Here is a 13,589-nt window from a genome sequence, read left to right as displayed (position 1 = left end):
CCGGCACAGTAAGGAATGCACATCTACAGCCCATAATAAATTGGGAAGGTGATGACATCGTAGAGGCAATGGAGAAGTATAAACAAAGGTACAGACTGACATTCAATAGTTTCCTAAAAAGCACTAGTGAAGAGGAGAGGGACAGCTAGATCCTTCTGTAGACAGGAGATAAAGGATTAAACTTATTTAACAGCTGGGAACAGAAAGAAAAGGACAGCAGAATCCAGACAAAATTTTTGAAAGATTCAGTACCCATCTCCAGCAAAAATAAAATCATCGGATATACCGATATGAATTTCAAGACCTCAGACAGGAACTAGGTGAGCCTATCGACAATTTTGTAACAAGATTGAAAAATGCAGCCAGAAAATGTAAATTTAAGGACATGGATGGAAGACTGATAGATCAGCTAATTTGGGGTTCTGCACATTCTGAAGTACAGAAAGTGCTAGTTAGAAAGGACAAGCTCACAATATTGCAGGCTGCAGACACTGCCAGAGCAAGTGAAGCCATGAGCAGAGAGATGAAAACACTCACAACCCAAATAGCTAGCCTTTAGTTAAGCCTAGAGAAAGGCAGCAGGGTTAATGCAGTGAAACAACAACAAAAGAAAGTACACCAAACAGAGAGGAAGATGTGCAGGAGCTGTGGACGACCACATGAATTCAAAGGCAGAAGGAACTATCCCGCATATGGATCAATCAGCAGAGCTTGCGGAAAGACCAATCAATGGGAAAAGATGTGAACAAGGGAAGAAGATGGTAGACGAGACACCAGAGCCAGAGTAACAGGGCAAATGAGTCAGGAAAGAAACCAAACCATCCACACCCGGGAAGATGACAATGGATTTCAGAACACAATAGTGTTATGACCCGGTGAGAAAGGGGTCCAGGGTTCCCTCACAGCCTTCACCTGGTCTTACTGTAACAGGGTTTAATTTTAAACACACCGTGTGTTTAGCTCCCCCTTGGTGAATCCTTGTTCACTAACTTCCAATTAGAAGGCAAGAAACTAGCCAAACAGGTTTTCTTAGGTTTAAAGAAAAAAGGTTGAACTTTATTAAATTTAATTAAACTTAAACTCTAATTCAGTTAATGCCTACGGATACGTGACACACCCACGCTAGCATGTATACATATACACGCATGCAGATAGAGACAGAAAAGAGAAAAAGAAATAAAGTGGAAAAGTTTAAGGCAATATCTGAAGATGGTTTTGGTTACTGTTCTTCGAGCTTGCTGTAGAGTCCTTGATTGTAGGTAGGTCTTGCTTTTCGTTGGGGCCCAGTATTCTTCTTAAACCTTGTTCGATGTAGGAGACTTTTCTCTCCAAAAGTTCATGTGTCCTCAGTGAGTCCAGAGGCTTGTGAGAAAGAGATGGGAGCAGATAGGAGAGCTCTTCTCAGTCCAGGAACAAACAGTCTTTCTCAGTTCAAACTCTTTGTACAATTCAAAAAAACCCAAGTTGCCGACCAGGATGGTCACATGACTAGCTGGTCCGACCACATCTGTTTGTGGATTCTCTTGTCTTAGCTGACCCTGAACTGTCTCTTCTTGCACACATTACCCAGTGCTTAAAGTTCATTGTGGGTTAAATTGGAGCAGAGAATATCCCCTTTGTCCCTCCAAGCACTTTTGTTAGGATGCAATTTTGTTTTCTAGCCACGGCTGATCTGTTTAACAAGCCACTTCCTCACTCCAGCAACAGTTTAAAATTTATGTTCATATGACAAAATTAATATGCCTCATTCTGGGCAGGTTGAGGGTGGGCGGGGTCTGCATGACAATAGACACAGAAACCATACAATTGCACAATATGTCTCGATGCGACAGTTCCCAGAGAAAAGAAATTCACACGACCATTCAGATCAAGCAGAGGGTGAGAAATAAGCCCACAACGATAAATCTGAAGGTGAAGATTGATACTGGAACACAGTGACATCATCCTGCTTAGACTATACCAGAAGATCTTTCCTGAAAATTTGGAAGAAAATGGTTATTCAAGGAAAGGTGCTCTGAAACCGAACAACGTCCTGCTAACAGCATACGGGGGAACGGAGATTAGACAGCTTGCAGCAACCCAAATCAGAGGGACACACAAAGGAAAAGATGTTAATTCTATGTTCTATGTCACTGAAACAGATGGTCCTGCTATCCTGGGGTTAAGCAGTTGCAAAGAGCTGCAGATTATCTCAGTAAACCATGAGGTGAAGGAGGCGACACTGAGGGTTGAAGACAATACATCCAGTGAAAAGTGGCCTCCGATCAGAAGTGAAGAAGATCTGTTTCAAATGTACCCAGAGTGTTCTGATGAGATGGTTAAATGCTTTGAAGATTTTGAGTATCACATCACTATTGACCCAGCGATGAAACCAGTGATTCACCCCCATGTAAAGTACCAATAGAACTAAAAGGAAAGTTTGAAAGAGAGCACCAAGAAATGGAAGAAAAGGTGATCGCCAGAGTCACAGATAGGGTAAATTCTATCGTGGTGAGAGAGAAGCCAAATGAACGGCTAAGAATTTGCCTAGATCCCAAAGTCCTTAACCAAGCAATAAAGAGGGATCACTACCCTATTTCAACACTGGAAGAGATCATACCAGCATTGGCAAGGGCCATAGTCTTCAGCAAGCTTGATGCCAGAAACGGTTACTGGAACGTGAAGCTAAACGCAGAATCTTCGCTGTTGACAACATTCAACACACTCTTTGGACGGTACAAATTGCTGGGTCTACCTTTTGGCCATAAGTAAGCCAGGATGTGTTCCAGCAGAAAGCAGACGGGACATACAGGGGTTGCAAAGGAGCAGTCGATATCCAGATATATGGTGTAGATGGAAAAGATCATGACTACCATCTACATGAAACCATGGAACCAGGAAAGCTGGGATAAAGCTAAATTCAGAAAATGCATTGTGAAAGTGACAGAATGCCAGTTCTTCGGAATGGCGTACACACCTGACGTAGTCAAGCCAAGTCCTGAAAGAATCTCAGCTATCTGTGGGATGGAAGCCCCAAGCGACATGAGAGAGTTGAGACGTTTCCTAGGCTTGATCCAATACATGAGTTCCTTCATACTGCACATGTCAGAACATACATCAAACCTGCGGGAGCTGATGAAAGAAGATGTAGAGTGCCAGTGGTCAGAAGCACATGACAGGAGTTTCAACAAACTCGAAAAGGTAGTATGCAAGGAGACAAGTCTGTCACACCACGATAGAAAGAAACCTGTCACTCTGCAAGCAGATGCTTCCACAAAAGGACTGGGAGCAGCCCTGGTACAATAATATTTGCATCCAGAGCTCTAACCTCAGCGGAGACCAGATATGCCAACATAGAAAGAGAGCTTTTGGCAATCGTTTATCGATGTGAGGAGTTCCACACACATCTTTATGGGTGAAAGTTCACAGTGGAGAGTGACCATTGTCCACTGGAGCAGATCTACAAGAAAAATCTATGTAAAGCACCAGCAAGACTGGAGAGGTTACACTTGAGGCTTCAGAGTTATGAATTCACTCTGAAATACAAGCCAGGAAGAGAAATAGTGCGAGCAGATACCCTATCTTGGTTGTCGCCACAAGAGAAACACGAGATATAAGATCTAGGTATAAAGATTCATTACCTAGTGAATGTAACACCACCGAAAGTGAGTCAAATTAGAGAGGAGACCAGCAAAGACAAGGAGTTACAGATGCTCTCTCAGCATGTGATCCAGGGATGGCCTGATAAGATGCAACAAACACAGCCAGTAATAGGGCAGTACTGGTCTATCAGAGATGACATCTCACTAGAAGATGGTGTTCTGCTAGCCGGATCCAGAATAACCATACCCAAAACAATACAGGAAGAACTTCTCCAAAAGATACATGAATGCCACATGTGAATGGAGAAGTGTAAGCTCAGAGTCAGATCAGTGGTGTACTGGATAGGTATATACAAAGACATCAAAAATATGGTAGCTATATGCCAGAAGAAAAGAAACACACAGCAGAAAGACACGATAGCTACCAAAGTACCGCCCAGACCAGAGCATATTATAGGAGCTGACTTATTTACACACAATCAAGAATGGTATCTCACAGTTGCAGACTACTACTCAAAGTTGCCTTTTATCCGGAAGGTGAAATACTTGAGAGCCACAAGAATCATATCAGCAGTTCGAGTTCTGATCGCTGAGCAACAGATTCCTGAAAGATTAATATGTGACAATGGCACCCAATTCACCTCCAGAGAATTTAAGGAATTCGCTGACCAACACCCAACATGGGTTCAACACCAACACCTCATCACCACACTACCCACGGGAACATGGGTTTATAGAAAAACACGTCCAGACGATCAAAAGAACCCTTGCGAAATGCCGAAACATGAAGGACGACCCAAACCTGGCCTTACTGTCACTCTGATCCACACCGCTCAAGGCTGAGATGAAATCACCTGCCAAGCTGTTGAATGGAAGAAATTATAAGACTACTTTGCCAAGCAAAATACATCCTCCACATGACCAGGAGGAAATGAAACAACTCATTGAAGCACAGGTAAGAGGAGAGCAACACTTGAACAAGCATGCTAAATCCCTACCTGAGCTGTTGAAAGGACAAACCGTACATGCACAGGATCCAATCATGAAAACCTGGAGCCCAGCTAAACTTGTTGGTGAAGCGGAGACTCCAAGGTCATACATCATTGAGACCAAAACCGGTAACCAAGTGAGAAGGAACAGAATCCATATTTGACCCACGCGTGAGCTGGGAAAACAGAAAAGATCAACATCGCTATCCAGCGAGACATTAACGTCACCTGCAAGTGACACAACATGAGCAACAGCATGCACGACTCCTACAACACCAGGAACAATAAGCACAACATCGCCTGTGCAGCGTGCCAAATCACCACTGAGAGCAACAAATGCCAAATCTACAAGATGGAGGCGCAGCATCTTACCACTTAAGCAATACCGTGAATAATATTTTTGGAAAATACACGCTATAAAAGTCAGTTGATAATCTTTAGTTTAAAGAAAAGTTAGTGACTGGGACAGTTCAGTTATATCAATATATGGGCTTTATGTTTTTAAAGAAAGAGGGATGTTATATATTCTTATACTATCTGTAAATTGCCAGGAACTAATTGTTATGACTAAGTGTTCCAGGGGCCATATTCACGGCTGCACGAGAGAGAATCATGTGGCATGTAACTGGACACCAGCCTAAGGCAGTCTTACACCAGAGAGCATAGAAGCTGAATGGAACATATAAACAAAGAACCCCAGCCTTTCCAAGTCTAAAGTGCGATTATTTCTAACTTATGGGAACTAGAAGACAACCAGGAGACATAATACTGACAGCCTCAGATTTATACAGCTTTGCAGGTTTAACCTGGCAGCTGAAGGGAGATGAGAAAGCTTCATGGAGAAGTTAAGTGTCTTGACAGTGCTGCTTGTTTGCCAGGAGGAGCTGGAGTGCTGGTGTGCTCCCCCAACACCTTCATGCTCTCAGTAGCCTGCTCCCCGCCCAATTGGAAGCCAAGCTCAATCAGGCTGACTAATGGGAAGGGATCCCATCAAATAATAAATAAACACACTGTGGAGTCAAAACTCTTCAGCACGCGCCCATTCGAAACAACACTCCCCTCCAGTCTACGCAAACTGCCCCTTCCAAGATTGGAGCCATCAGTACTGAGGGAATACAACAACTTCAGCACTCTCTCGGTATTAAAGTATTTAAAGGTTAGGTATATTACAGACTGCATGTATAATAAACTCCCTCTTTCATAGCCCAATAATGTGACTCAAATCCAACATCAGTAGAGCACCCTCTACTGTATCAGTGTCTTACTTTATTCTGCTTTCTACAGCAGCCAACTTGTAGCCTCTCTGAATAACACTACTAATTTGGTCAATTTATGTTCAATTTTGGCAGTTTTATTCTACAGGCCCACACTAGAAATCGAGTTCAAATTAAGTTCTTTTTCACCCCCTCCTCTGCTCCTGAAGACATTAACTCCCTGTTGGGGTATTGTGTCACAGGTACTTGCCACTTTTTCCTCATATTGGAGCCAAGTGGAATTATTCAGGTGAATTGAGAGAACTTTTGTAGGCTATTCAATTCTAGGGAACATGGCAGTCAGTTCAAACCAGTCTTCTGCTAACAACTATCCACATGCATGCACTTCCAACAATGATTATAGATACAGGAATAGAAACCTTGCCAGATTTTTCCTTCCTTAATCCAAGACCATTGAGGTGGATTGTAACCTTCTCTGCCTTCCTGAGTTTAGCAGGGATCAAACTTGAGATGTTCCTGGCTTGTGTCTCTCAGCTATGCACTTGACTAACTTGCCAAGCCACCAAGACAGCCAACACAAAAAGTCTTGTGTTATTTCACATTGGGCCTTACAGCAATTGTGGAGGAACATTATCCCATCATGTCCTCTGAGTTCAAATTTGTGTTCAGGAACCATCCACCTGTTAGTGGCCCAACGTGAATATAGATTTTAAAAACTTACCACTTATATTGAACATAATGAGAAGTACCAATGTGACAATGGTGGGTGTACATGTTAACTGTATGAGTGTGCTAAATCATAGTCCTTGGCCATTTTTAGAATTTCCAGCATTACTGATAACACCATATTAAAATTTAATGTGTCAAAAATGTAATTGTTCCAATAGTTGATACAATTATCTAGTTATGGTGTACTAAATATTGAATCAAATTCTCTGGCCTCTTACCTAAGCTTCCTAAAAGTGGTCTGAGCTTGATGAGTGCATGCATGTGAACACTGAGTATAATAGGGAGACTGGCTTTATGTCATATGGGTTAAATAAGGCTTCCATTCTTAAAGTTTTATCAACAGTTCAGAAACTGATGATGAAAGGAGACATTTCTGGCTGTAATTGGCAGTCGCCAAAATAAAAACCATGTTGGTGACAGGGAAGTCTGCATTGACTAATGGGGAAATTTGGTAAAGGGGCAAAATGGCAGGCTGAGAGTGTGTGCACAGCTTATCCAGTGATTCTGATCAGGAGTGCATTTGACAGCGTAGAAATTGGTGACATTACGGGTCAGAGACATATCTTCGAGCTTACTATGCTTTCAGACACTTAAAAACTAGGTAGGCGAATGCCAATTTAAAAATTGGGTATTTCTGGCAGATTGATGCAAAATTGAGTTTGCATGTGGCTTTGATTGGTGTCAGACTGCTCCTTTGTTGTGGAAAGGATGCTATATATTGAGATTCTACTGTTTGTTTCTTTTTAACTAGAGCAGATATCCTTCTCCCACACAAAGAGTACCAGTTCCTTTGATGCAAGTTGAGAAAGTGGGCTATAAACGCTCACAGCCATTTTTTATCTGTAGGTTACCATCTAAGGGAGTGAACTTTCTCTGAGGTTATCCCTACTTACCTGCCATAACTTCAGCAGAAGAGCTGCAAAACCTAAGGAAAACTGCTTTGATGCTGTTTAGACCTTCTTGAGGGTTTCTGTGGCTGTTATGCTGAATTATGGCAGATGAGTGAGAATCCCTGAAGTGTCAGATGTGTCCTTTCCAGATGCAAAGATGTAAATGTTACATTGCTCCAGCAAAACATTGTCTACATTGAATGCCCTGCTGGACCCTTAAGGTCCACGTGCAGTAAAAAGTCCACTATAGTTTTAGAAGGTAAGTACCTGTGCAATATCCTGGCAAATGTGTGCCTCAGCTTCTTCAATCCACATCTCATTATTGGATATGGTTGTTGCACCAATGGTATTACAGTGTGAACTTCATTTTGGATATGATGCTTACTTGCTCTGTAATACGGGACCACCTTGGTTAAGACTATTACATCAAGGATTGGTAATGGAGAATATTGGGGGGAGCAAGGCAGGGTGGGTGGAGGATACCAGCACCTTCTCAATACTGAATTGGAATGGTGAGTGGTATAAAGTGACATGGTAGCAGGATAAGATCAGACTTTGAAAGCACTATTGACATAAATTCTGAAGGTTAGATGCTCCAATTATCGTTTTTCCTTAGTTACCATAGTGTTGAGTTAGCTTGCTAGTATGGGTAGGGAAGGAACTATAGCACCATGGATAGTGGCTGTAAATACATATTTTTAAACAGTCACCTGAAATAATGGTTCGCCAACATTACCAATATTTAAATGAGAAAGCAGGATTATCTTGTAGCTGTCAGGCTTGTACCATAGCATAATTGCTAAAACAAATTCAAATATTTCTTGCGATATCATGTAAAACTATTTGCAATACTAATTCAATGTAGTAAGAAAAAAGTACCCCAAAAAAAGATGTCTCATATTACCTCGATCCATTGCTGATAAGTACACTCTCCCTTATTGTTAATGTGCAGTAATACCAGACCAACAGGAAATTAAAGATTTCATCAATTACCCTGGTAACAAAAACAAAAAATAAAGTTTATTAAAAAGGAGTAATTGTTCCAAAATGGAGTTCATAGTAGTAGAGATCCTTACTAAAAGAAGTGTATGATGCAGTATGTACAATTAAAGGTGTATTTTTATTTGAAGAAAATGAATTATTTTGTGGTCTGTACCAGTACAGGTAGTTGTCGTTATCTATTACTGCCTTCCATCCAGCAACCTGATTCTATTTCCATTGCAGTACATGGTACATAACAAGATTAGCTTAGTGCACAAGACCAACGTTGCCTCTAATTTTTTTTTTCTTGAGCGCACAGGTGATTTCTTTAAGTGTGTGGCCCCTTAAATATTTTGGCGCAGCCGTGCACGTGAGGCAATTTAAAAGAGGATGATTTTTGTGTGGCTTGCACAGAGACTTTCAAGTTGCTGCATAGCTGCGCAGCTTAGGAGGAACATTAGATAACAACTTATATTTATATAGGGCCTTTAATATATTGAAACGTCCCAAGGCACTTGATGCGACTATTGAGGGCTCCATGGGATATTTGCTGGGAATATAAAAATGGTACATCTCACATGAAACACATGAAATTTGTATTATTTCATCTGATTAGCTCAAGTTTCATATTTATAAATCACCAAAAAAAATCACAATTTAGCCAGTAAGTGCAGTATTGCCAAGTAACCAGCATAAATAAAATCCACCAACAATTAAGTTTTAAACAAGTATGAAACAACAGGTAATTAGCAACAGCAACCTTTTTTTAAAAAAAAGAAAAAGGTGAAGCAATCATATTGCGAAAAGCTTTTCTTTTGGTCATGAAGATAGATTTCAATGAGTTGGTGCTTAGGTTGGAACATAATAAAGTTACGATTTCCAATTAAATTAATCCGTTGAGTTGCTTTATCATCTTTGATAATGTGTCCACAAACACTTCTCTTCACAGGCCTCTTGCTGAGTGATAAGGATAGGGCTGCAGTTTTAATTGTGCCGAGATATTTGCTGGACTAACTAACCCTTTGCTTGCTTTATCGTTTTATGTATCATGCACGTGCCATTTTTCCTATTTTCTAAAAGGGCCCTTTTTCAATGGTATTCTAGATTTAATTTTTCTGTTATTTCCTGTAAATTTGAACATTTTCTTCAGTCTATATTAATTGCAATATTAAATCACACCTGTGCCATTTTATTTTCAGTTCCTTTTACTTCCCCCTTGGTATTTGTAGTTTTGTCCTCCAATTCAAATATTTGTTTCCTTAAAGCAAAAAGAAAAACAATACAGCTTCTTTGTTCAATGTCACGACATGACCTGGTTTCAGTCCTGTGTAACAAATTCAATTACACTGCAGAACACCAGAAAATACCATGCTGGTACTCAGACTTTACAGTACGTGGAGCATTACTAAAAAATTTAAGAATCGTCCACAGTACTTAGACACCAATACTTAGCTGGCCCACAATGTCAGTTTCACAATATAGTGGAGAACCATGCTGAATACAGCAAGTACAGAAAATAACTGAAAAAGGGAACAAAAAGGACAAAGTGTACATAGACTGATTAGTGGTAAAAATAAAGGGGAATCAAAAGCCTTTATAAAACAGTAGGAGGGTAATCGAAGCAAGGTCGGGGCCAATTTAGGACCAAATTTAAAAGAGAACTTCTTGTGGAGATGGAGGGCATGGCTGAAGTGCTAAATGAGTACCTTGTATCTGCCTTCACTAAAGAATATGGTGCTGCCAATGTCACAGTAAGGGAGGAGGTAGGAGAGAAATTGGATAGGATAAAAAAGATAAAATTAATGTACTGAAAAGGTTGGAGTGTTCAATGTAAAAATGTTCGGATGGGATGCAGACTAGGTTGCTGAGGGAACGAAGGGTGCAAATTGTGGAGGCTCAGACCACAATCTTCCTTATAAATGGGACTGAAGGATTGCAAATGTTACAGCCCTGTTTAAAACGGAGATATATAAACTGGGAAAAATCTGAAGGGACATGGGGCAAGTACAGGGGATTTGGAGCAATTGCATAGTTCGTTCACAGGGCCAGAATAGACACGATGGGCCTCTTTCTGTGCTGTATCATTCTATTAAACTATGAAATAGAATAATAGAATCTCACGCTGCATGCGTTCTCCTTTTCTGGAGGTGAGGAAAAGTGAGTTCTTGTCAAGTGTATTACCACAGGGATGAGACATGCAGATGTCTGGTCCTTTCGTATTCACGAGGAAGGAGTGAAAACTAGAGTGGTAATCACCAAAAACACATCCTGTGTATCTTGCCATGTCTGGCTCTGTGTGGTGGAAGATACTTATTTTACAACGGTCTCAAGTTCTAAAATGGCTAAAGACTGAGCTTTTTCTGGGGCGCAGTTCTTGCCTGGTTCCTTGAAGTTGCCTTACTTCATGAAAAAACCTAGACAATCAGGTGCGTGCATACCTGTTTGTGGATGTATTGGGTGTACAGCACAGCCAAGCCTAATCTCATTCCCACCACACATCCATTCATGCACTTCCCACAGGAAGTCTAGGTAGCAGCCTGGTTAAGTTGTGCCTTCCATAGCCCAGAGCACTAAGACAAATTTTAGTCCCTCCACTGGCACCCTGCATCATATCAGCTAACACAGTATAGGAACTTCTGTATAGCTCAGACAGTAACATACAAAGCATTTTCACTAAGCCATCCAGGTTGCTTTCTAAATTAGCTTGCGCTTTTAAACACTTCAACACTGGCAGCTGCAAATTGACTGCCATTTTCCTTAAATGCAAAAGGAAAAAAAGAATCAGGCAGTGTGCACGTTGATCTCCCACTGCCAATTTTCTGTCCCTGTCAAAACTCACTATTACCCCTTGAAAGTTTAAATTAAAGCTGAATTAATCAATCAAAATTCATGCATTGCTGAAAACTGGACTCGAAACAGATCAGTCACGTTGGACACTGCCCTGAGGGCTGTCAGTATAAACAATGTCCTTTGCTTTTATCATGTTATTTATATGACGAGGAAGAACATTTACAAAGCAAACAATACAGTAGAAATAATTGCGCCGCAACTGATTCAAAAAGTTATTTCATTAGAATATACATAAAAAAGAAATGAGTAACAGCCACGGGGTATGACGTAAGTAGTTCCCACTGTTAAACTCCCCACCTGACCACAGCAAGTGTGTTTGTATTAATGTTTAGCCCCTTTGTGTTTTATTTTTCAAATAACAGACAGCAATAGGTTTTCTTGTAGGTTTAAAAAAAAAAGTCTATTGTTTATTGATCAATACATCTTATCCTGAAATCGTCACAACCAGTCACTGAGGCATTCACGCACATACATGCGCACACACACACACGCACGCAAGGAGAGGGAGATAGATAGATAGGTGGGTTTTAGTGGGGGGGGAGAAGGGTTACGATAAACCTGTTGAATTCTCGAGACTCGAATTATAGAGGGTTGCAGGCCTGGGATTGTAGATTTCTCTCTTGATTGAAGGTTCTGTTGAATACGGTGGGTCACTTCTAGCTGTCTCTCTGCTGTATGACGTAGATGTCGGATTTTTTCCAGCAGGGCATCTGCTTTCTGGAATGCCAGCAGTTACTAGTAGCTTCACCTTCTGGGTCAGTCTTTCTCTCTCTTTCTTTCTGGTTGTCTTTTCTTTTAAAGGTAAAACTGTCACTTCTCACTTCCTGTCAGGAGCCAGTCAGGTTTCTTTCCCATGGTGATCACACAATGGCCTAGGATGTGGCTACTTCACACCTCCTTTGTTTTAGAAGACATTCAATTCTGGAACGTTTCTATGATAGGTGTGAGGTGGGTTTCATTATCACCTTTTGGCTTTGAAGATTTATCCTTTATTTTTGTCAGACTTTCTGAATGTACAAAAGGTGGCCATTTTGGACCATTGTTCACCTAAAAAAAATAAAGGCTCATTTTTTAAAGATGAAGTCCGTTTTTCATAACTCTTCATGAATGTTGTATCATCGCACTTACGATGTGCATGACAAATGGAAATATATTAATGTAAAGTGGATACTGTATTTCTGTGGACTGAGTTGGAACCTTATCACTTCAATACAGGAGCTTTAGCTTAAATCTAGCACAGATTGTTGCAATGTAATTCTTCTTTGTGTAGCAGTTACAATAAGTAGAATAAGTTTGAACAGTCATAATACAGTTCTGTATGGACATCAGGTGACAGCACAAATCGGACCACAATTTCTTCCCAATTGTTACAAAACCGGGGTCCCACCCAAAAAGGCCAGAATGCTATGAAAAATGCAACGAAAACTCATAATTATGCAACTTAGGATTCTCTTTTGCAGTTGGAGGTAAAGCATGTTGTTAGAGCATAAGAAAAGGGAGCTTTACTATGCATCTGGCCAATGGAGAAAGCTGGCACTGGGAAGTTTTTAATATCAACCCTTGTTCTTCCTAGTTGTATAAATAATTTGATACAGCAAAGGGCAATGTTTATACAGAGCAGCCCACCAGGCAACGTCCAACGTAACTGTTCATTATTCTGCCATTACCATCACCCTAGACAAAAGCTATGTCTTTTACTACAACTATTACCACACCCTTTGCCTTTTATTTCATGCAATCTTAGTCATTTAATCTCCCCCACCGAGCATAGACCTTCTCTTTTGTCCATCTTTCCAACCCCCACCCCCCCCCCCAACTTTTTCCCTTTCACTTGCTCAAAAATATCAGATTTCTAACCTTTGTCTGTTCTGATGAAAGGTCATCTACCTGAAATGTTAACTCTCTTTCTCTCTTCACAGATGCTGACAGACCTGATGAGTATTTCCAGTACTTGACTGAACTGTTTTAAGCCTAATTTTTACCAACGCATGAATTTTGATGCTTAAATAATTCAGTTTTAATTTAAATGTAATATTGCAATTGTCCTTCCAATTGAAGGATGGACAAAACAAAAGCTTTACCTATTCAGCAGAAACATGCAAGATATCGCACCAAGTAACAAGATGATGGTCAGATAAAGTTTGAATTTTTCATATTCATCTTTGTAGGCAAACCTGTGAAAACATTGTTGGAAATAACAGTTAGACTTTTTCACACTAATGTAATGGAACAAAAAAAAAACATTTTACCCCTTCTTTCAATTTTAGAATTGTTCTTCAAATCCTAGTTTATGGACGTTCACTTGACAAAACAAATTCAATTAATTAGCGTTTCTCAAATAATTATGGTTTTAGA

The 13,589-nt window shown here is 40.4% G+C and overlaps 2 protein-coding genes across 4 annotated transcripts in view; one reads left to right on the top strand and one right to left on the bottom strand.

The window, feature by feature from the left end:
• Positions 1 to 13,589, top strand: part of rhof (ras homolog family member F) — a 148,484-nt gene that overhangs the window by 77,788 nt on the left and 57,107 nt on the right. The window lies entirely within an intron of this gene.
• LOC137382703 (transmembrane protein 120B-like) overlaps positions 1 to 13,589 on the bottom strand; it is an 83,173-nt gene that overhangs the window by 36,958 nt on the left and 32,626 nt on the right. Inside the window, exons 5-6 of the mRNA XM_068055009.1 lie at positions 13,316 to 13,408; positions 8,308 to 8,397 (exon numbers count right to left, since the gene is read on the bottom strand). Of these exons, the coding sequence (XP_067911110.1) occupies positions 8,308 to 8,397; positions 13,316 to 13,408 (183 nt within the window). The remainder of the gene's footprint in view (positions 1 to 8,307; positions 8,398 to 13,315; positions 13,409 to 13,589) is intronic.

Source organism: Heterodontus francisci, chromosome 23 (assembly GCF_036365525.1).
Source record: "Heterodontus francisci isolate sHetFra1 chromosome 23, sHetFra1.hap1, whole genome shotgun sequence".
Lineage (NCBI taxonomy): Eukaryota > Metazoa > Chordata > Chondrichthyes > Heterodontiformes > Heterodontidae > Heterodontus > Heterodontus francisci.
The sequence above is the reverse complement of the archived record's forward strand: the minus strand, read 5'-3'. Positions and strand labels throughout refer to the sequence as shown.